The sequence below is a fragment of the Sphaeramia orbicularis genome, chromosome 24 (genome assembly GCF_902148855.1).
Source record: "Sphaeramia orbicularis chromosome 24, fSphaOr1.1, whole genome shotgun sequence".
Lineage (NCBI taxonomy): Eukaryota > Metazoa > Chordata > Actinopteri > Kurtiformes > Apogonidae > Sphaeramia > Sphaeramia orbicularis.
In genome coordinates this window covers 544771-567941 of record NC_043979.1, presented here as the reverse complement: position 1 = coordinate 567941, position 23171 = coordinate 544771, and the positions used below count along the sequence as shown (strand labels likewise).

The following is a 23171-nucleotide window of genomic DNA, read 5'->3' as shown; positions in this document are numbered from 1 at the left end:
GATCAGTGAGGAACCGCTCATTCTTCTGTTTTCATGTTCTTCTAGATAGCTGACAGTGGAGACAAAGTACTGTGACAGCAACGAAAATCGGCGTGATAACGCTGGTATTTGTTTTTATTTGTTTATTTTTTTAACCGGTCATGTTCAACAATTTGGCCTCCAATATAAGTGGTTGCTTGATAGTTTTGATCTAAGAAGGTTTTGAGCCTTAGATCAATTCCCCCTATTGGTTGGACTTAATTTTTTTTGCAGGGTTTGTACAGGTGCTTGAAATCCTTGAAAATGCTTGAATTTCAATGTTGTGTTTTCAAGGGCTGAGAAGTGCTTGAATTTTAGTTCAATTATACCTCAGTGATGTGTTTTATTTATTTATTTGTAATATTAACTCTGCCAGGTTAGATGCCAAGCTAAAGCTACTGACAGAGAGGTGATATATTTAGAAAATAAAACCTTATGTCAAAAAAGAAAATTAGTGGGTGTTCTCAGGTTGACTCCGGGTACATTTTTATCTCAGTCTTTGTCTTGATGCGAGTGTATCTAAAAACACCAAGTGGTGTTGTGTTTGTGTTCTCCTTTAATTTCTAAACTTTTTGCTATTATGAAACATAATTTTAGATGTTTATAGCATAATGCAATGTACATCATTGTGATTAAAAGTGAAAAAAATAAAAATAAAAAGAGTATTTGTATTCCTGTAGATATGGATTTTACTCTAGCGATTGAAAATGACCCTTACAACTACTTGAATTTGACCTTGTAAAATGTGTACAAACCCTGAGCTTATTGCTGTATGGATATTACCTGATGGGAGAACAGGACAAGGTTGGACACAAACAAACCCTGAAACAGAAACAAACAAAACAAAAGACTAACCACAGCAATAGAAGAACATCAGTGAACTGAAGAACAGAATAGTCTGACGTCACAATAACTAGTAGAAAACAACAAATGGAAAAAAAAAAAAACAAATAGCGACAGAACTACATTGGTGAATTTAAAGGAAAATTACTTAAAAGCAAAAAAAACCCGAACATATCAACAATCTGCTGTAGGTGTGTGTGTGTGGGTGGGGGGGGTATGTGCATAGGAAGTAATGACTGCATTTTGTTAAATAATTCATAAAATGAAGTCCAACTGTTAAACTATGATAGAAACTTATTACCTCCGCCAAGGAGGTTATGTTTTTGCCAGGGTTTGTTTGTTTGTTTGTCTGTCCGTTAGTGTGCAACAACATAACTCAAAAGTTATGGACAGATTTGAAAATTTTCAGGGAAATGTTGGAAATGGGATAAGGAAGAAATGATTAAATTTTGGTGGTGATCGGGGTGGGGGGGCCCACGGGGGGGGGGCCACTGATCAGCCTTGGCGGAGGTCTGCGCTCTCTGAGTGCTTCTAGTTCACTATGAATTTATGACAACAGGTGCCATTTTATGTTGAACTACAAAAGGTCTCATTGAATTTTCACATCATTCTAAAACAAAAGCCAGAAGGTGAGTGGAGTTGAAGGTTTTCATCATGTCGCTGCGCACCATGACATTAAAAAAAAAAAATAAATAAAGCAGTATCACATTGTCAGCAAAAGTCATCTTTGACATAAAGCCTGTCCATGTTTGTGTGTTGCCCCTGACAGATAAAGAGCATGAGTGAGGAGCTGCAGAGTGTGAGAGCAGACAGAGACAGACTGTTGAATGAGAGGACAGAGGACAGTCACAGGTCCAGCCAGGACATGGACCAGCTGCTGTGCACAGTGACCACTCTGACTGAAGAAAGATCAGCTGCAGGATATTCTGGAGGAGCTGAGACAGGACAAACAGCAGCTCAGAGCACAACTGGAAGACCAGCTGGACACACTACAGTCTGAGGTTGGACTGACAGGAGTTTAAATAACCTTTATTTTATACGTCATAGCCTTGCATGTAACGCAGGTTACGGGAAAAAGCCAGATAACCATACTGAGAACTGTTGAGGTTTACATGTGCTTCAGAATACTGTCAGTTTTACAGAGGAAAAGGGGTTGATGTGTGGATGACGCCCATTTTTCAGATGAGCACTGCTGCGTCACTGCCTTCCTGCACTGTTCTACTGGGAGGATTAGAATGTCCACAGTGGATCTCATAAACCCAGACCTCATTCAGAGGTGATCTGGGCTGCAGTTTGGACTTAATGTGTCCACCCACACTGTGGGTTCTCAGTCTGAACAGACCTGTGATGTGTCAAAATCTACGATTACTTTTTGTACGGTCTGAAAACAGAACCAAAAGGATGTGCAGAAATGCAGCTTCCTCCCAGACCACCTGGTGAACGTTCACAGTTTGTCTCACATGGACACTTATGGGGCTGTGACCTCCAGTTAGAGATAAAACTATGATGGAATCTTCACAGAAAACAGTTCTCTAACAAATATTCTACTTCTTTTATGCCGCGTTTCCACTACGTGGAACCGACTCGACTCCACTCTGGTTCCAGGTCCTATTCCAGAGCGCTTCCATTACAGATACTACCGACTTTCCGGTACCTGGACGTCATAGCGATGCGGCGCGTTACTTCTATGTCGTCTGCTCACAGTTGCTGATAAACTCGCTCATTGCATCTTGTCTCATCAAGCTCATGCAGAATTTTTCCGTCTGAACCCTGGACAAACCATGGTGTAGTTTTACAGGCTGTCATCATGTGGATTCACCTACTGACAGATTTAGTGTCAACTTCCGCATCTGTTTTTTGTAAAATGGCGGGTCACAGAGACGACTCTGACCAATCAGTGGTCTGCAGTGTTTATGCGTCACCTTTTAGTGTCTGGTCCCCAGTCTGCGAACCTCAGCGGAGGTGATACCAAAAAACTCGTACCGGGTACCAGATTCCAGGTCCTTTTTCATAATGGAAACGCAAAAAGGTTGAGTCGAGTTGAGCTGATACCACGAAGCGGAACCACGGCATTCTATTACCTGGGGGGTCTACTGAAGTACCACTTTCCTTACTCTAAATGTACAGCTTTTTTTTCTCCTCTATCATATAACTGTTGGACCTTCTAACATGGTCTGTGTGTAAAAGCATCAGTCAGTTGAAGGTGTGATCCACATCATGAGGATGACACCACCTCTGCACTGTTTGAAGTCAGAAAAAGGCTTCGAAGTCATGATGGAATTTGTGTCCACAGACAGTAAAAATACAGCCCACTCAAAATGACATTCTTGTGCAGATAATTGAATGCATGTGTTGTCCCCCACTGTTTGAACAGATAACCCATCTGAATGCTTCTGTCCACACTGTGAATGAGCAGAAGAGGCAGCTGGAGGAGGAGCTGCATCACAACATCCACATGGTGACGATACACACTGACTGAGAGTTTAGCAGAGTTTGGAAGGGTGCAGATTTTACACTGTGGTTTGGCAGGAATTCATCTGCACTTTCTGCTCTTGGTGACACATTTTCACAAATGTGCAGAATATTTTATATTTGTTTTTCTGTTTTTTTTACACTTTAGACGTTGCAGCATTACTACGTTATCACTTTATTAATTTTCCTGCACTTTCTACTGTTAATGACACACGTGTATTTATTTTTTTGTTTTTTTTTAGGTATCCACAACTCAAGAGCTTCTGAAGTCAGTTCAGGAGGAGCTTTGTGAACAGAAGCAGATAAACTCTGATCTGAAAGCTCTGAGACACAACGAGGAGACCTTAAATCAACAGGTTGGTGTGTCAGAGCTCAGCTCTAAGTCCCAAAATGTTCACTCCATGATTCTAACTGTGTCCGTTCTATAGGTCCAGACGCTGACAGAGAAACTGCAGAGCACTGAAGCTGAGAGGGACCATCTTCTGTCTGAGAAGCAAACTGACAGTCAGAGCTCCAGCCAGGAGATGGAGAAGCTGCTGTGCACAGTGACAGCTCTGAAGGAGGAGAGATCAGCTGCAGGACATTCTGGAGGAGCTGAGACAGGACAAACAGCAGCTCAGAGCACAACTGGAAGACAGGGTGGACACACACTCTGAGGTTGGACTGACAGGTTTTACTTTGAAAATTACACTTACATTCATCAGCCATAGCTGTATAACCCTTTCATGCATGAATTATGAGAGCCTTAATCTACATTTTTTTTCCCCCAATTGTTTTTATTCCTCTTTAGGCATAAAAAAAAATGCAATTGAATTTTAATTTTTAAATGAACCTATTTTTCACAGAGTTGCAAAAATGTCCACTTGGCTGGACACCATGCGTTTCATTTTTGAAGCAAAAACACATGCATTTACTGATACACTGTGTAAAATCTATGTAATAAAAAATATTTTAATGCAGCTAATGTGATGTTTTCTCACATTTTAACATACTCTAATACTAGTCATTACTCACTTCATGGAGATAATATGCAAAAAAAAAAACCTTTTTGGTTTAAAAAACAAACTGTTAATTACAGTCTAATAACAATAACCAGGTCAAGGTTTATTTATATAGCACACTTAAAAATACACTACTGTGCCAAAGTGCTGTATATAATGCATATAATAATGAAACAGAAAAGGAGTAAAAGACAATAAATAGAATAAAACAATACTGGCACAGTTCGTGCATTAAAAACAATCAATTGATTTATTCTCAAACATGTTAGTGCAGATCAGGTTTATCAAAAACAGTAAAGTTACAGTAACAGTATGAATATTAGTGTATGGGATGATGCATGAGCATCCATTTTATCAGCTGATATGGAACTAAAACAACAAAATGAATATACAAGAGAACAGCTGGAGAACAACTGTCCACTGTAGTGACCACTATGCATAAAGGGTTAAATATATCACCGGTGTCACAGTTGTACCAGAACAGCTGCTCAGAAGTTTGTATGGAAAGCTTTTGTTGATTTGGTTTGTAATGTTTGGATTTGTTTTCAGGCTGCACAAACTCAGAGTCTTCTCCATGCTGCTCAGGAGGAACTCCACCAGCAAAATCAGAAGAGTTCAGATCTGGTACAGCTCTATGAACTGAAGCTGAAGACATGAGTTAACACAGGGGTGTCAAACTTATTTTCTTCCAGGTTCCACATTCAGCCCAATTTAATCTGAAGTGGGCCGGACCAGTACAATAATAACATGATAACCAATAAATAATGACAACTCCAAATTGTTTTAGTGAAAAAAATGACATTCAATTATGCCAATATTTACATTTGCAATCTATCCAAACAAAAAGGGTGTGAATAACCTGAAAAAAATGCAATTTGTTAAGAAATACAAGTACAGTCTTATCAATATTTTTGCCTTGACTTATCATTTATAGGCTACATGTGCATCACAGATCAGATCTACAAAGGCACAAAACATTAAATAAAAGGCAGAATATAGTTAAAACTGTGCTTACTTTTCTTTAGACATTTCAGGTTCATATTTGTTCAGGTTATTCACATTTCATTGTAAAAGGATAGTTTGTTAATGTAAACATTTTCAGAATTTAATGGTTTTTTGCACTAAATTCAAAGACAAAACACTGGCGTTGTCATTATTTATAGGTTATTATGCTGTATTTTTGAGTTTGATGCCCTAACTTTGCACTTTGCAAATTCATCCACTGGTCTAGATTGGAACCTTTTGCGGGTCTGGTTTTGGCTCCCGGGCCGCATGTTTGACATCTGTGAGTTACATGTTCCTACGGAGCATTCAACGGTCTAACTCCAATGAGGTCACATTCCATTTAAAACAGATGACGAGCATGAGTGGCGGAGCTGCAGAGCTGTGAGAGCAGACCGAGACAGACTGTTGAATGAGAGGACAGAGGACAGTCACAGGTCCAGCCAGGACATGGACCAGCTGCTGTGCACAGTGACCACTCTGACTGAAGAAAGAGATCAGCTGCAGGACATTCGGAGGAGCTGAGACAGGACAAACGCAGCTCAGAGCACAACTGGAAGACCAGCTGGACACACTACAGTCTGAGGTTGGACCTTGAAAAATAACATGTGTATCATCAACTGTAGCTGCAGCTAGATCACAGAAGAAGTTACTTCAGGAAGAGTAGGGCAGCAGGACAAGAACAAACCAAATGTAGACCAGTTCCACCATGGTGACGTACACTTCAAAAGCCTTTTGGCAGGGTACTCGTACCCCAGGGGTACTGGAAATTATTTGGGAAAAATCCATTAAATAAGTCATCATGTACTGAACACAAAATAAATAATGAGAATTAATGCTGAAATATAAAACAATAAATGCATTCATATAATAGTTTATTGTCCTGTGGTAACATTTGAAGAGCACTTATATTTTATATTATTCAAATTAGTTTGAGTAGATAAGGAATTAGTTTTTTGTTGATGAAAAGTTAATTTATTAATTAATGACCAATTTATTTATTTATTTTATCAATGAAAGAGGGCACTTTTCAGTTTATATTTTACACAAAATGTACTTACACATTTTTTATATATATATTACAGTTAAATATATGTTGTTTGTTTTATATTTTCAAAACTTTGTAAACAGACATACTTTGGCACAGGAACAAATTTCGCCTTTTTTTTCTTTTTTTTCTATCAGAAAAAAATTTCTATCAGAATCTATCAGAAAATTTTTTTTTCTATCAGAAATACTGAAGTGAGAGTTGGGGGTATTTGGATTAAAAAAAAGTCTATTTCAGGGGTACTCCACTGTAAAAGTTTGAGGACCACTGCAGTAGGGATAAATTTATTAACCTGTCAGCATTTATTTTGTTCTAATGTAGTCATTTTCTGTGAAACTGTGATCAGACGATGGCAGTACCAGAAATTCACACAAAGAAATCATCACATACAATGTGGCAAATAAAGTTTTATTTAATGAAGTGAAATGACACCGGAACAAAAATGGTTCAGACTTTCCTACAGCTGAGTGCAGAAGCCTTCATTTGTATTGATGGCTTAAGGCGTTTCCTTTGCTCAGTGGGATGTTCCTCTGTTCCACCCCAGGGGCACTGTTGTCAGTGTTTGAGCCTCATTTCCCTTCCACTTCTACTGATTGACTGGGTCTTTTTATCCACTTAATTCTAGAGCAGTGGTTCCAACTGTTTTTTACTCCTGACCCCATTTTAACGTCACAAACTTCGGGCGACCCCAGACATTCAAAACGGAGACATTTTTTTTTTTGCTTAAATTAATTTGTTTTGATCCTGTAATAGTTTTCTATCCTGTTTCAAATCCAGGTTAATTTTAGATGACATTTAGTCTATATAATGTATAATATTGTGGACAGAGCAGTAAATCCAGGTGTAGATTACTGCACAAAGGGAGAATTGGATTTTCCTTGGTCCGGATATGTACGGTCAGTCCGCTGTGATTTACAAGGCTGACAATTAATACTGAACAAACAAGAACTGAAACTTGAATTATGAAAGAGCTGCAGCATCTGAAACTGACCACAATGAACATTTGACACAGAAACAGAACCACAGCGCTGCAGTTTCACACTCAGTTTGTCTGTTATGGATTAGGATTGGCTCTGTCAACTAAACACAGATTTTTTATGAGTAAGTTTTATTTTTATCAATTACTAGAAATTTCAGGCGGCCCCATTTGAATTCCAGGCGACCCCATGTGGGGTCCTGACCCCAAGGTTGAAAAACACTGTTCTAGAGAAAGGAAAAAAAAATTGTCTTTCCATAAGTTGTGCATGTAAATTTCCTGCCACAGATGGGAGACCTCTGGTCTCTTTGACACCCTTCCCCACTGTTCCTCTGTAATGTTGAATTTATGTCTCTGTCCCTCCCTAATCTATGTAGTGGGAGCTTTGTCAAGTAAATGCACACAGAGTCAAGTCAAAGTCGGAGATTGAGGCCGAACTGGAGCCACATAAAGTGTTTATTCATGCATTAAATAAACACTGAGTTTATAATCTGCAGAAAACAACAGACTTTTCACTCTGGGAGTCCACTTTTATATTGTCAAAAGTAGGTTGGGTTTAGCTACAAATCAACACCCATTTTTATCATGTTTTGAACATTAATCTCGTCACGTCGGAAGCCACCCTTCTTAGCTTGTCTCCGATAGAGTAAGGTCTTTTTGGTGTCTGTCAGGATTGGTCAAAACATATACATATGCAACTAATTCCCAGTATTAGTTTATCCTATATTAATATGTAACTTTTTCCCAGAATATGTAAATTATTCCAGATTGTCCAAAATTCCACTCATGTGTACTTCTTTTGTGCACCATGTTTTCCGAAACTTTCCATGAGCTCCTATGTTCCTTTCTGCCCGCCCTGTTTTGTACTTTCCCATAAATTCACGTGTTCTTTCGATGACTACACGTGTTTGTTCTTTTGTGGGTCTCCCAGGAAGAAAAAGTCAGCTACTCTGTTACAATCTACACATTACACAAGAATAACTTCTGGCATGCAAATGACTACAGGTTAATACTTTTGAATACAAACTGAATACTTTTGATTAAAATATGATTTTTTTGACACCACAAGAGTGTGGAAACATTGTCCTTCTTAAAGCTGCGTATGACTTCATCATTAATATTTCCTCAAATTCATTAAACCAATTTGTTAAACCAAATTATGGTCGTACTGCAGCTGCGTGGAATTCATATTTCCCACATCCACTTCGCAAACAAAATTTCCAAAAACGGCCCGAGTGACGTATTGGTTGAGTATGTAAACCAGGGGTGTACAACCTCATTTTGGTTCAGGGGCCATATTTAGCCCAATTTGATCTCCAGAGGGCCGGACCAGTCAAAATAATAAAATAATAACCTATAAATAATGACAACTCCAACTTTTTTAGTGAAAAAAAAAAACATTAGATGATGAAAACTATATCTATCCAAACAAAACGATGGAGTAACTGGAAAAAATGAAATTTCTGAAGAAAAACAAGTACAATTTTATCAGTATTCTGCCTCACCTTATGATTTCTACATGTGCATTACAGATCAGATCTACCAAGACACAAAACAGGCAGAATATTGTTAAAATTGCACTGATTTTTCTTTAGACATTCCAAGTTGTTCATATTTGTTCAGGTTATTGACATTTTATTATTAAAGGATGTCAGAATTTAATGTTCTTTGCAATAAATCAAAGAGAAAAAAATGGTGTTGCCATTATTTAGAGGCATAATATTCTATTATTTTTCTCACATTAAACCAAGAAGAAAATTTGGAGTCATTTTTTCGAGGTTATTACGCTATTATTTTTGCATTTGATGCCCTTGACTGTTAATTTCTTGAGGGTAATTTTTGCACTTTGTAAATTCATCTTGCGGGCCAGATTGGAACCTTTGGCGGGCCGGTTTTGGCCCCCGGACCGCGTGTTTGACACCTGTGATGTAAACAAACAGGTGCTTGTGATGGAGTCCACTTCGAAGTTGTTCACCATGAGGGAAGTGATTCAGGTGCATTGGCATGGAAAGACTAACGGATTAGAGATGAGGAGGCTGTCACTGGGGTTGGACACATCTGAAGAAAAATGAGTGATGAAAGTCCAGCCATGTGTCATTATCCTGTTGAATGACTCTAGTTTTCCTGTGCCATCCCATTTCATTAAATATAACTATTTATGGGTCATGATATAGTGATGTCTTAATCTGGGGATTTCTGAAGGTGATACAAAAGGTTGGTCAAGGTCACTCAAATGTACCCTTTTCAGACCAGGATCAGCTCATCACTACTTCCCTGCATTTTTCTGTTGGAAGTATTTGAATTTTCTCCTTTTTGGGGACAGGTCTAAACTCATAGATTAACAGTTAAACATGTTTTGTGCTATACTAAACGTCGCACATATTTAGATTGATTTGAAAATACCACTGGAGGAATTCATGTGTGTATTGTCCCCCACTGTTTGAACAGATAACCCATCTGAATGCATCTGTCCACACTGTGAATGAGCAGAAGAGGCAGCTGGAGGAGGAGCTGCATCACAACATCCACATGGTGACGATACACACTGACTGAGGGTTTAGCAGAGTTTGGAAGGGTGCAGATTTTACACTGTGGTTTGGCAGGAATTCATCTGCACTTTCTGCTCTTGGTGACACATTTTCAAAAATATGTAGAATATTTCATATTTGTTTTCTGTTTTATTTTACACTTTAGACCAGGGTCGGCAACCTTTACAGCCTAAAGAACCATTTTTGTCTCGAAAAAAAGAAAGAAATCTGACCAGAGCCATGAAAAAAAAAAAAAGTAAACCCATCTACATTTTACCATGAGGTGGCTGCTCTGCTGTAGTGTATTTGGGATTAGTTTGCTTTTTAACTTTTTTTAACTTTTAACTTACTTTTTAACTGCAGTAATGCAATGTCTGGTGCATTTATGAAATTATACAACTACAAGAAAGAAAACATTCCAGATTTGTACAATTTTTTTAAATGATGGACACCATTTCCAGAACATAATGTAGTAGTGCAATGGAGAAAAAGTGCAACTTTCATGTATAGTGGCTTACTTACAAATAATGACCAAATGCAAATTGACCATCTTGTCTGGAATTTGGGAAGAAAATAATCCATTTTGGTTTTATGCTGTGAAAAAATGATTTCATTCCATGTGAGACCTGCGCATTTCTGCAGATGGACAAAGTTGGAATAGATTTAGGCCAATAACAATGTTAAAAAGCAATGACTCATTCAGTTTATTTCAAAATGTTCCTTAGGTTTTTTGGCCAAAGGAGCCATAGACAGATGCTAAAGAGCCATATGTGGCCCTGGAGCCACAGGTTGCCCACCCCTGCTTTAGACGTTGCAGCATTACTACATTATCACTTTGTTAACTTTCCTGCATTTTCTACTGTTGATGACACACGTGTTTTGTTTTGGTTTTTTTTAGGTATCCACAACTCAAGAGCTTCTGAAGTCAGTTCAGGAGGAGCTTTGTGAACAGAAGCAGATAAACTCTGATCTGAAAGCTCTGAGACACAACGAGGAGACCTTAAATCAACAGGTTGGTGTGTCAGAGCTCAGCTCTAAGTCCCAAAATGTTCACTCCATGATTCTAACTGTGTTCGTTCTATAGGTCCAGACGCTGACAGAGAAACTGCAGAGCACTGAAGCTGAGAGGGACCATCTTCTGTCTGAGAAGCAAACTGACAGTCAGAGCTCCAGCCAGGAGATGGAGAAGCTGCTGTGCACAGTGACAGCTCTGAAGGAGGAGAGAGATCAGCTGCAGGACATTCTGGAGGAGCTGAGACAGGACAAACAGCAGCTCAGAGCACAACTGGAAGACCAGCTGGACACACTACAGTCTGAGGTTGGACTGACAGGTTTTACTTTGAAAATTACACTTACATTCATCAGCCATAGCTGTATTAAATATATCACAGGTGTCACAGTTGTTCCAGAACGGCTGCTCAGAAGTTTGTATGGAAGGCTTTTGCTGATTTTATTTCTAATGTTTGGATTTGTTTTCAGGCTGCACAGACTCAGAGTCTTCTACATGCTGCTCAGGAGGAACTCCACCAGCAAAATCAGAAGAGTTCAGATCTGGTACAGCTCTATGAACTGAAGCTGAAGACATCAGTTAACATGTTCATACTGGAGCATTCAACAGTCTAACTCCAATGATGTCACATTCCATTTAAACAGATGAAGAGCATGAGTGAGGAGCTGCAGAGTGTGAGAGCAGACAGAGACAGACTGTTGAATGAGAGGACAGAGGACAGTCACAGGTCCAGCCAGGACATGGACCAGCTGCTGTGCACAGTGACCACTCTGACTGAAGAAAGAGATCAGCTGCAGGACATTCTGGAGGAGCTGAGACAGGACAAACAGCAGCTCAGAGCACAACTGGAAGACCAGCTGGACACACTACAGTCTGAGGTTGGACCTTTGAAAAATAACGTGTCTCATCAACTGTAGCTGCAGCAGATCACAGAAGAAGTTTACTTCAGGAAGAGTAGGCAGCAGGATAAATGGATATAATTTGGAGAATTTAATCCATGTGTCCAAGGACCGTGGGTTCTCAGTCTGAACAGACCTGTGATGTGTCAAAATCTATAATTCCATTCTGTACGGTCTGATAACGGAGCCAAAAGGATGTGCAGAAATGCAGCTTCCTCCCAGACCACCTGGTGAACGTTCACAGTTTGTCTCACATGGACACTTATGGGGCTGTGACCTCCAGTTACAGATAAAACTATGATGGGATCTTCACAGAAAACAGTTTTCTAACAAATATTCTAGTTTTTTTATATTACCTGGGGGGTTTACTGAAGTACCACTTTCCTTACTCTAAATGTACAGTTTTTATTTCTCCTCTATCATATAACTGTTGGACCTTCTAACATGGTCTGTGTGTAAAAAGCATCAGTCAGTTGAAGGTGTGATCCACATCATGAGGATGACACCACCTCTGCACTGTTTGAAGTCAGAAAAAGGCTTCGAAGTCATGATGGAATTTGTGTCCACAGACAGTAAAAATACAGCCCACTCAAAATGACATTCTTCTGCAGATAATTGAATGCATGTGTTGTCCCCCACTGTTTGAACAGATAACCCATCTGAATGCTTCTGTCCACACTGTGAATGAGCAGAAGAGGCAGCTGGAGGAGGAGCTGCATCACAACATCCACATGGTGACGATACACACTGACTGAGAGTTTAGCAGAGTTTGGAAGGGTGCAGATTTTACACTGTGGTTTGGCAGGAATTCATCTGCACTTTCTGCTCTTGGTGACACATTTTCACAAATGTGCAGAATATTTTAGATTTGTTTTCTGTTTTATTTTACACTTTAGACCAGGGTCGGCAACCTTTACAGCCTAAAGAACCATTTTTGTCTCGAAAAAAAGAAAGAAATCTGACCAGAGCCATGAAAAAAAAAAAAAGTAAACCCATCTACATTTTACCATGAGGTGGCTGCTCTGCTGTAGCGTATTTGGGATTAGTTTGCTTTTTAACTTTTTTTAACTTTTAACTTACTTTTTAACTGCAGTAATGCAATGTCTGGTGCATTTATGAAATTATACAACTACAAGAAAGAAAACATTCCAGATTTGTACAATTTTTTAAATGATGGACACCATTTCCAGAACATAATGTAGTAGTGCAATGGAGAAAAAGTGCAACTTTCATGTATAGTGGCTTACTTACAAAATATGACCAAATGCAAATTGACCATCTTGTCTGGAATTTGGGAAGAAAATAATCCATTTTGGTTTTTATGCTGTGAAAAAATGATTTCATTCCATGTGAGACCTGCGCATTTCTGCAGATGGACAAAGTTGGAATAGATTTAGGCCAATAACAATGTTAAAAAGCAATGACTCATTCAGTTTATTTCAAAATGTTCCTTAGGTTTTTTGGCCAAAGGAGCCATAGACAGATGCTAAAGAGCCATATGTGGCCCTGGAGCCACAGGTTGCCCTGTTGTAGAATATTTTATATTTGTTTTCTGTTTTATTTTACACTTTAGACGTTGCAGCATTACTACGTTATCACTTTATTAACTTTCCTGCACTTTCTACTGTTAATGACACACATGTTTTTTTTTTTTTTTTTTAAGGTATCCACAACTCAAGAGCTTCTGAAGTCAGTTCAGGAGGAGCTTTGTGAACAGAAGCAGATAAACTCTGATCTGAAAGCTCTGAGACACAACGAGGAGACCTTAAATCAACAGGTTGGTGTGTCAGAGCTCAGCTCTAAGTCCCAAAATGTTCACTCCATGATTCTAACTGTGTCCGTTCTATAGATCCAGACGCTGACAGAGAAACTGCAGAGCACTGAAGCTGAGAGGGACCATCTTCTGTCTGAGAAGCAAACTGACAGTCAGAGCTCCAGCCAGGAGATGGAGAAGCTGCTGTGCACAGTGACAGCTCTGAAGGAGGAGAGAGATCAGCTGCAGGACATTCTGGAGGAGCTGAGACAGGACAAACAGCAGCTCAGAGCACAACTGGAAGACCAGCTGGACACACTACAGTCTGAGGTTGGACTGACAGGTTTTACTTTGAAAATTACACTTACATTCATCAGCCATAGCTGTATTAAATATATCGCTGGTTGCAGCTCAGAGCAGAACTGGAGGACAGGGTGGACCAGGTACATGTCACTGTAAATCTGCTGTAAATCTCCAAAGGGAACTAAATGTGTTCTCCAACACCAGATCTGTGCTGTTCAGGAGAAGCTGAACCAGCTGGAAAAGTTAAATATGCAGCAGTTTGGAAGAGAACCAGTGACGTGTCCATTCCAGTTTAGTTTTATTGAAGGGCATAATTTGTTGGTTATATACCTTAAAGCACAGGTGTCAAACATGCGGCCCGGGGGCCAAATCCGGTCCCCCAAACGGTCCAATCCGGCCCACAGGATGAATTTCTGAAATGCAAAAATTACACTGAAGATATTAACAATCAATAGTGTAAAAATCATTTTAGGTCAAGTCAATCTAAAGTGGATCAGACCAGTAAAATACTATCATAATAATTTATCATGACACTGTTCCTCTTGAGTTCTCAGTCTATGAGTCAGAATCTCCATCTCAAATATTCCATTCACAGTTTGTATCCAGTCATTAGTTGTAGGTGGTTCTAATCTGCACCATTTTTTAGTAATGGCCTTTTTACAGGCTGTTAATAGTATTTTAAACAAATATCTATCATTTTTTCTTACATTATTACCAATAATACATCAAAAATATATTGTTTTTGTGTTATTTATTATAATTTGACACTGTTTTATTAAATAGTTGTTATTCAAAGCATCCTAAAAGCACTTTTTACTGTCTGAGATGCAGATGTTCGTTCCTTTGTTGGGATTGAACTCAAATACTGTTCTGATGTTAGTTCTGAACTAATAGAATCTGAACATTTGAACAGGATCTGAAACTGTAATGTCTGTAAAACAGAATTTCAGTTTGAATACAGGAAGATTTTATGATAGAACATTAGATCCTGTTGGGATCAAATAAAATGTGTTTAGTATTTGTGCAGATTTCTGGTTTAATTCAATTCTTCCAGGAAAAAATATATAAAAAATCTTAAATATATTTATATATATGAATAAATGATTGTAAAATGAATAAATGATAATGAAAATAATAAAAAAAAAAAATTAAAAAAAAAAAATTAAAATTGCCTTTTTGACAGTATCGGGATATATTCTCTCGTGATTCAAGTATTGTTTGTGTGGTATCACCAGATTCTTGCCGATACACATCCCTAATGTTTTGCAGGACAGTATCACTGCTGTGACTGGGATGTGACTGTGTGTCCTTTTATTTTTTTGTTCCTTTATTTTTATCATTTGAATTCTGAACAGTACAAACATGAGGGACATTTGGGATCCATTGACCATAAAAAACCTTTGATAGTTGGCCTGATAGTTGGTTTTAGGCATGTGACGTTGAAATGAAATTAGTCCATTTCTCCCACTGATCATGACACTGCTCTTGAGTTTTCAGTCTATGGCTCAGAATCTCCATCTCAAATATTCCATTCACAACTGTGACTGTGTTCTTATCATTGTCAGGTTCAGGAGTTGAAGGAGCAGCTTCAAACGTTTCATGAGAAACAAGCTGAAGCAGAGGCCTCTCAGCAGGTTTGACTAAACTTCTATTGTTCATAGGACTGTAACGGGACCCACATTTTTTGGTTCAGTACATTTTTGGTTTTGAAAGCCACAGTTCGTTTTTTTTTTTTTGTTTTTTTGTTTTTTTTGTTTTTTTTCCGGTTCGGTACGGGAATAAAGAAAACCCCTCAAAATGTCTTTAAGACATTTATGAATTTTTGAACATTTTTCCCCCAATTTTTGGACACAATAGAATATAGAAAAACAGGAATAATGTAATTCTGCTGCTATAAATAAAATAGAAAATAAAACTAATTATTAATATTACTAAATGTATTTTAAACATTAGTATTGCACTTTTCCCTTAAAGGTAGTTTTGAACAAACAACAAAAATCTAATCCCAGTTCTGTCAGTTCACATTCTGCAGAAAAAGAACAACAAAAAAATTCCACATGAAGTGCAACATTAACAAGAGGGTAAACTAGTATTCTGTTTAAACAAACTGAAGAGAAACACTGACAACAAATTGAACCAAATTATTTATTTTAGGACAGAGAACAAACAGTTTAGGCCACTATGTGTGTTTGTGTATGTGAGTGTGTAAGGGTTTTGTATTTTTTTTTGAGAGAGAGAGAGTTTTACAGCTACCGTGGTTCATAGTCAGTAAACAACGTCCGTCTTATTAACGTCTCTTTCCTCGTTGTCTTTCACCTGAACCTGAACTGATCCAAACTGGACTGTACTGATGGTGGAGGGTCTTCAGTCTCTTCCTTCCAGGTCCACATCATATTTGTTTTTTTGTTTTTTTTGTTTTTAACCTTGTATCAGCTGCTATTTCGTATTTTGGGTCAATGTGCGCTCCTTTAATATGTCCGTGGGGAACTTGCGTGGATTTAAAGTTCCTCATTGAACAATGGCTTTAGTTCATTTTTCTTTTTCTCAACATGCTGTGCCGTTTGGGTACAGCTGTGTACTGAACTGAACAGGTGTGTACTGAAACGGTTCGGTTTGGTACATGTGCCGTTACAGGCCTACTATTTCATGACTTTTGGATGTGGTTGTTGTGTTCAGCTGCTCAGTGAAGCCAACAGAACCATCTCAGAGCTCAGGGAGCAGCTGAGGAGTTCAGATCAGAAGGAGCTTCTATCGGCACTGCTGCAGAATTCCACTGTGGAGCTTCAGGTGATCTGACCACAGACTGTCGAAGGCCCACACACACTCCCATGACCTTTGAGTTTTCTACTTTAGTCTGAGTGTAACGACTTCCCACTAATATCTCCGCAGACGGCCTTTAGGAACTTCCAGGGCTTCGCAGACACGTGTTCAAGCGTCTCCAGCATGGCCCGGGACCAGTGCTTAGGAGTCAAGTGTTCTCTGAACCCTCTACCTGAATCTAAATCTACCATGGCTGTGTACAGCGCAGTGTGTCGGCTGAGACTGCAGAGTCTGGACACTCTGGGACACATCGCAGTAAGTGTCATTCCATTTGAAATCAAACAGCTCCAGTTCTTTTTTATTTATTTATTTATTTTTAATTCTCTTCTTATTGAATGAATTCGGATATTTTTTTTCATACATTGAAAAACCAAACCAATACACAAACTATGCACATCCAGAGAGTGGGTGTAAAAAAAAAAAAAAAAAAAACAGAAACATTTACAGCAGCTCATCATGGTCCTGGCATACAGGATCTCAAAGTAAAGAATCAATGTTTTTTTATTTATTTTTTTTACCTTTATTTAACCAGGAAAACCTCATTGAGATTAAAAATCTCTTTTTCAAGAGCGTCTTGGCCAAGACGGGCAGCAGTACATTAAATAGTTACAGACACAGACTTCCATACATAAAACGAATACATAAAAAACACACAGACAAGTCAAACCTTCCAAAGTCAACTTTGCAAAAAGTGCCCATGAGATGAAGACAAAGTGTGTCAGGTACAACATCTGCAGACACATGTCTCTCTCTCTCTAAGTCATACAACATCCTTTTAAAACTGTCCAACCAAACCAGATCCTTCAGTTTCAGGTCTTTTTGTAGTTCATTCCAGGTGAATGGGGCCGAAAACCTGAAGGCCTTTTTTCCCTGCTCAGTTCTAACTTTAGGAACAGACAAAAGAAAAGATCCTGAGAACGAAGATTATAAGCGTCTGTGGTCAGAAGGTAGGATGGAGCAGACCTAGAACAGACTTATAAATTAAAATATGCCAGGGACTCAGTCTGCGAGCCGACAAAGAAAACCATCCTACGTGATCATAAAGCAGACAATGATGGGTGAGATTTGAAATTGGTGATGAATCTCAGGGCTCCATGATACACACATGGATAGATAAATAAATAATGTATAAATGAAAACACAAAAACATATTTCCTTCAGAGGATTTTTGGGTACATATTCATGCATTCACCTCAGCAAAATCAGATCTGAAAGGCTTCACATATCTCACACATCCCTCCCAGTGTTGCACAAAAAAATCCATCTTCAAATTTACAGTGAAGGTTATTCTTTCCATCCTATAAATTCCAGTGGTTATGTCTGTCTAATTATTTATTGTTGGTTCTTCTTGTGTCATCCATCATTTAGTTATTACCTTTTTTCCTTCAGCTAGTAACATGCTGAATAGACATCTAAGTCGCTTCTCCTTTTTTCTAATAAGCACAAAACTTGTTTCCTTGCAGGAGCACCTTCAGGCACACACTCACTGCTACAAGAACCTGTTTGACGCCCTGATCAACAACGATCTCGCAGTTTTTGAGGAGCGGCGTCTGCAGGATGTGCTTCTGTGTAAAACACAGGCCCCCAGTTACTCCATTAAAGACGAGGACTTCCACTCACTGTGGAAACCCAGAGTCACAGAGCTGTTGGACAGGAGGCAGCTGTACCTGCAGGTAAACGCTGGTGGGTGGGATTTAGTGGAGGAACCGCAGCAAATACGTTCATGCTGCAGAAAACACATCAAGCTTCTTTAGTTGTTTTTTTTTTAAAATAATAATAATAGCCTAAGGTACTGCATAGAGCACATGTTGCTCCAAGCCATCTTCACAAATATAGAAAGGATGTGTTTCCAGTTTGTCTTAAATGTAGGACAGAAATTAGTGATCTTACTCACTGTCTGGTCCTGTGTTAAAATACAAAAATACTGGAATGACGTAAGTTCTCAAAATGGAGATTGAACTCGACCCGGTTCCTCTGCTTCTGGGCCTTCCTAGTGTCCGTGTACCGGATGGATATCACAAAAACTGTATAATGTTATGGCTTTTTGTGCTAGGAAAAATATTCTACAGCACTGGATTTCAGATAAAACCCCCTCAGTTGTGGGGGGGCAGGGGATACTAATGGAATTCAAACCCCTGGACTTTCTGACCTGTCTCATGCACCACAAGACCAATGCCTTTGAAAGAATATGAAAACCATTCCTTGACTATATTAATGTGAATATATCTGCTATAACGACAAGAGCTTTTGTATAAAAATGATTTTCTTTTTTCCTATCCAGCTTCCATTGTATTGAATACTGTACTCTACCTTTCATATGTATAGCCTGAAAGATATGTGTATGGGCATATGTATACCTGTGTGTGCATTTATGCATGTATGTATATATATATATATATATATATATATATATATATATATATATATATATATATATATATATAAAATTTATTTATTCATTCATTTATTTAGTTTCTGACCACTCCCAGCCTGTGTTTTGTGTTTAGTTTTATTATTTTGTTTTATGTGTGTGTGTTTCAAAAAGAAAAAACCCAATAAACAAATTTGTATTAAAAAAAAAAAAAAGATAATAATCTGGTTTGACCTTGTACCTTGTTTTTGGTACCTTGTTTGCAGAAAATGGGCGGCACTTTGGAGAAGCTGCGGACCAACCTGGTGTCTTTTCGCAGTGAAGTGACCACGGAGCTCAGAGAGATGGAGTGGTTTAAGGAGCAGCTGAAGACCCAGACTTACAGTAACCTGGAAGGGATCCTGAACTGTGAGCTGGAGCGCAGGTCTGCTCTGATCCAGAACAGGACCAGGACTCTGCAGGTACTGCCCAGGTGGAAAATACTTGAGGGTACTTTTTATTTCTATCAGATGTTTGTCTGATGTCGTATCCATGTGACTGCTGCAGGACATGACAGAGGAACACACCGTCCTGATGCGGGAGCTGAAGCTGCTGGAGGTTCAGAGCCACTCTGAGCTCCGACAGGAGAAGAGGAAGAGGTCCACACTGCTGCAGGCCCTGGAGGGGGCGCCGCTCCAAACACAGGTGGACCTGCTCAAAGACAACCAGCAGCTGCTTCTGCAGCTGCAACAGGCTGAGGACCAGGTCAAAGTAAGTCCCACCTGTCTGTTTCCACTGGACCAGCCCACTTATGTTAAGTCTGTAAAGAACACTGCCCTCAAGGGCTATGGCAATAATGGTAAAGACTACTTACCAGCTCAAATATTGCACACGAATGCTACACATATGCACATATTTTCCACTGGAGAACTGAGAAAAAATTTGATCCACATGATGAAGATAACCTTTGACCTTTTCAACTTGGTGGAGAGCATCGAGGGGTTCATACGAAAGATAAACAATGCTTTTATGAATGATCTGCTTCTGTTAGATCACAGGTGTCAAACATGCGGCCCAGGGGCCAAATCCAGCCCACCAAAGGATCCAATTTGGCCTGTGGGATAAATTTGTGAAATGCAAAAATGACACTGAAGATATGAACAGTCAAAGATGTTCAAATCATTTTAGGTCAATTCAACCTTAAGTAAGACCAGTAAAATACTATCATAATAACCCATAAATAATGAAAAAAGCTATTTTTTTCCTCTTTGTTTCAGTGTAAACAAAGTAAAATTACACAAAAATGTTTACATTTACAGACTATCCTTTTACAAAAAATGTGAATAACCTGAACAAATAAGAACAGCCTGAAATGTCTGAAGAGAAGTATGTGGAATTGTACCAATATTCTGTCTGTTATTAAATGTTTTGTGTATTTGTAGATCCACTGTGATCTGACAGTTGTGATGCACATGTATAAATGATAGACTATGGTGCAATATTGTTAAAATTGCACTTATTTTTCTTCAGAATTTTCAGGTTGTTAGTATATTTTTATGTTATATACAAGTGTAGTTCATAGATGTAAACATTTTCATTAAGGAATTTTACTTTTTTCACCCAAAAACATAGAGAAAACTTTGGAATTGATATTATTTATAAGTTCTGATCCTATTTTACTGGTCTGGCTCACTATTGATCATATTAGGCTGTATGTGGAACTGAACTAAAATGAGTTTGACGCCCCTGTGTTAGATGATGATTTTACACATTTATAGTTACACAGTTTGGAAAAATTGTGCCTCCCCAGCTGTCACTGACGTTGTGATGTTTGGGTTGAGACCCTTAAAGGTGACCTGTTTGTTTTCCAGTCTGTGCGAGTGGAAAACGAGGAGCTGAAGGAGGCCCGGGTCAGAGCCAGCGAGCGCATGTCCAACCACAAACAGGCCACTCAGCTGCTGCAGACGGAGCTGCAGGACAGCCGAGCACGGGTCCAAGACCAGGAGAACACCATCCAGACCCTGAAGAACAAACTGCAGGAGGCACAGGTTAGTCCCACAGAACATTCACTGCTGTTTGAACTGCTTTAGATTGGACTTATTTGGATGATATTTGTCTGTTTATGTTACAGAAAAATGCATCGCCCAGTGCCGTTGAGCTGGAAAAACTGAAGACAAAAGTGTTCAAAATGGAAATGGAGCTGAGTTTGTCATCTGATAAACACCAGCAGGAGTAAGCACTGGATGTTCCACTTCAGAATCCCAATGTTTTGGTTCAAAGTTAAAGAAAAGACGGAGCTCACTCCTCTGTTACAGCAGCTCATGTTTCCGCCTGGTTCTTTTTCTTCTTTTATTTGATGGATTCCGTACTGCAAAGGTATCAAACATGCACCCCGGGGTCCAAATCCAGCCTGCCAAAGGGTCCAGTCTGGCCCTTGGGATGAATTTATGAAATGCAAAAATTATACTAAGATATTAAGCAATCCTTTTAGTTCAGGTTCCACATTCAGACCAATTCAATCTCCAGTGGGTCAAACCAGTAAAATACGATCATAACATAACAATAATGACAACTCCAAATGTTTCTCCTTGTAAATGTAAATATTTTCACGTATTTACACTAAAACAAAGTATAATTTTGCAAAAAATGTAAATAACCTGAACAAATATGAACAACCTGAAATGTCTTAAGAGAAGTAAGTACAATTTTAACAACATTCTGCCTGATACTCAATGGTTTGTGTGTTTGTAGATCCACTGTGATCTGTAAGTTATAATGTACATGTGGAAATGATAAACTGAGGCAGAATATTGATAAAATTACACTGATTTTTTTTCAGTTCATGTTATTCACATCTTTTGAAAGGATAGTTTGTAGATGTAGACCGTTTCATAATGTAAATTAATTTTTTTTGCTCTAAAACACAGAGAAAAGTTTGGAGTTGACAATATTTATATATTATATTATTATTTTACTGGTCCGGCCCATTTCAGATCCAATTTAGCTGAATATGGAACTGAACTAAATGAGTTTGACACCCCTGGCCTACTGTGACTTCCTGTAACTCAGTGTTTTTCAACCTTGGGGTCGGGACCCCACGTGGGGTCACCTGGAATTCAAATGGGGTCACCTGAAATTTCTAGTAATTGATAAAAAATAAGAACTTACAAATAAAAATTTACATTATACAGTCTAAATATTGTCTAAAATTAATGTTTATTTGCAACATATTATAGCAAACTATTACACGATCAAAAACAAATTAATTTTAGCAAATAAAATGTCTCCGTTTTGAATGTATGGGGTTGCTAGAAATTTCTAATAATTTATAAATAAAAATTTTTAAAAAAATAAAACTTACTTGTAAAAATTTACATTATATAGTCTAAATGTTGTCTAAAATTAACATTTATTTGCAACATAGTATAGCAAACTATTGCAGGATCAAAAACAAATTAATTTTAGCAAATAAAATGTCTCCGCTTTGAATGTCCGGGGTCACCTGAAATTTCTAATAATTTATAAATAAAAATTTTAAAAAATAAAACTTATTTGTAAAAAAATTATATTATATAGTCTAAATGTTGTCTAAAATTAACATTTATTTGCAACATAGTATAGCAAACTATTGCAGGATCAAAAACAAATTAATTTTTTGCAAAAAAAATGTCTCCGTTTTGAATGTATGGGGTTGCTAGAAATTTCTAATAATTTATAAATAAAAATTAAAAAATTAAAACTTACTAATAAAAATGTACATTATATAGTCTAAATGTTGTCTAAAATTAACATTTATTTGCAGCTGTTACGCCCCGGCCTAGGGGTTTACCAGGGTGAACATAATGTGCTCACTTTTGTCCCCTCCCAGCTCCCAAGCTCACACGTCAGTCAAAAACTAAAATTCACAATGTTTATTCCAATTATTTTTTCTAAACAACTAAGGAAGGGTTAGGGGAGGGAGCGGCTAAAACAACAAACAAAATATCTTCTTTACAGTTTAAACTAAATTACTTACTCAAAATAAATACACGAAATAAAATACAGCAAACTTGCCTAAACTTCCTAACCAAAAACAGGAGAAAAAGTGAAACAAAAAAGAGCCGACCTCCCCTACCAGAAAAGGGTTCGATTTACAAAAACTATTCACAA

The 23171-nt window shown here is 38.2% G+C and overlaps 2 protein-coding genes across 2 annotated transcripts in view; both read left to right on the top strand.

Moving 5' to 3' along the window:
- Positions 1-1639: 1639 nt before the first annotated feature.
- LOC115415528 (putative golgin subfamily A member 6-like protein 3) lies at positions 1640-5861 on the top strand. The gene is made up of 6 exons (XM_030129118.1): positions 1640-1660; positions 1767-1862; positions 3236-3319; positions 3576-3689; positions 3762-3972; positions 5689-5861. The coding sequence occupies exons 1-6, from the start codon at positions 1640-1642 to the stop codon at positions 5859-5861; spliced, it is 699 nt and encodes a 232-aa protein (XP_029984978.1).
- Positions 5862-5883: 22 nt separating this feature from the next.
- Positions 5884-23171, top strand: part of LOC115414903 (myosin-9-like) — a 30909-nt gene continuing 13621 nt past the window's right edge. The window contains exons 1-17 of the mRNA XM_030128265.1: positions 5884-5922; positions 9809-9892; positions 10787-10900; positions 10973-11206; positions 11368-11442; positions 11542-11775; positions 12447-12530; positions 13460-13573; positions 13646-13879; positions 15418-15486; positions 16529-16639; positions 16742-16927; positions 18136-18345; positions 19310-19504; positions 19590-19793; positions 20894-21070; positions 21154-21254. Coding sequence (XP_029984125.1) covers positions 9890-9892; positions 10787-10900; positions 10973-11206; positions 11368-11442; positions 11542-11775; positions 12447-12530; positions 13460-13573; positions 13646-13879; positions 15418-15486; positions 16529-16639; positions 16742-16927; positions 18136-18345; positions 19310-19504; positions 19590-19793; positions 20894-21070; positions 21154-21254 — 2345 coding nt within the window. The 5' untranslated portion in view covers positions 5884-5922; positions 9809-9889. The remainder of the gene's footprint in view (positions 5923-9808; positions 9893-10786; positions 10901-10972; positions 11207-11367; positions 11443-11541; positions 11776-12446; positions 12531-13459; positions 13574-13645; positions 13880-15417; positions 15487-16528; positions 16640-16741; positions 16928-18135; positions 18346-19309; positions 19505-19589; positions 19794-20893; positions 21071-21153; positions 21255-23171) is intronic.

Excerpts from the sequence above, each read along its gene's own strand:
- LOC115415528 (XM_030129118.1), top strand. The coding sequence starts at position 1,640 with ATGAGTGAGGAGCTGCAGAGT. Across the intron at positions 3,320-3,575 it reads TGCATCACAACATCCACATG|GTATCCACAACTCAAGAGCT; the intron begins GTGACGATACAC and ends GTTTTTTTTTAG. Across the intron at positions 3,690-3,761 it reads AGGAGACCTTAAATCAACAG|GTCCAGACGCTGACAGAGAA; the intron begins GTTGGTGTGTCA and ends TCCGTTCTATAG.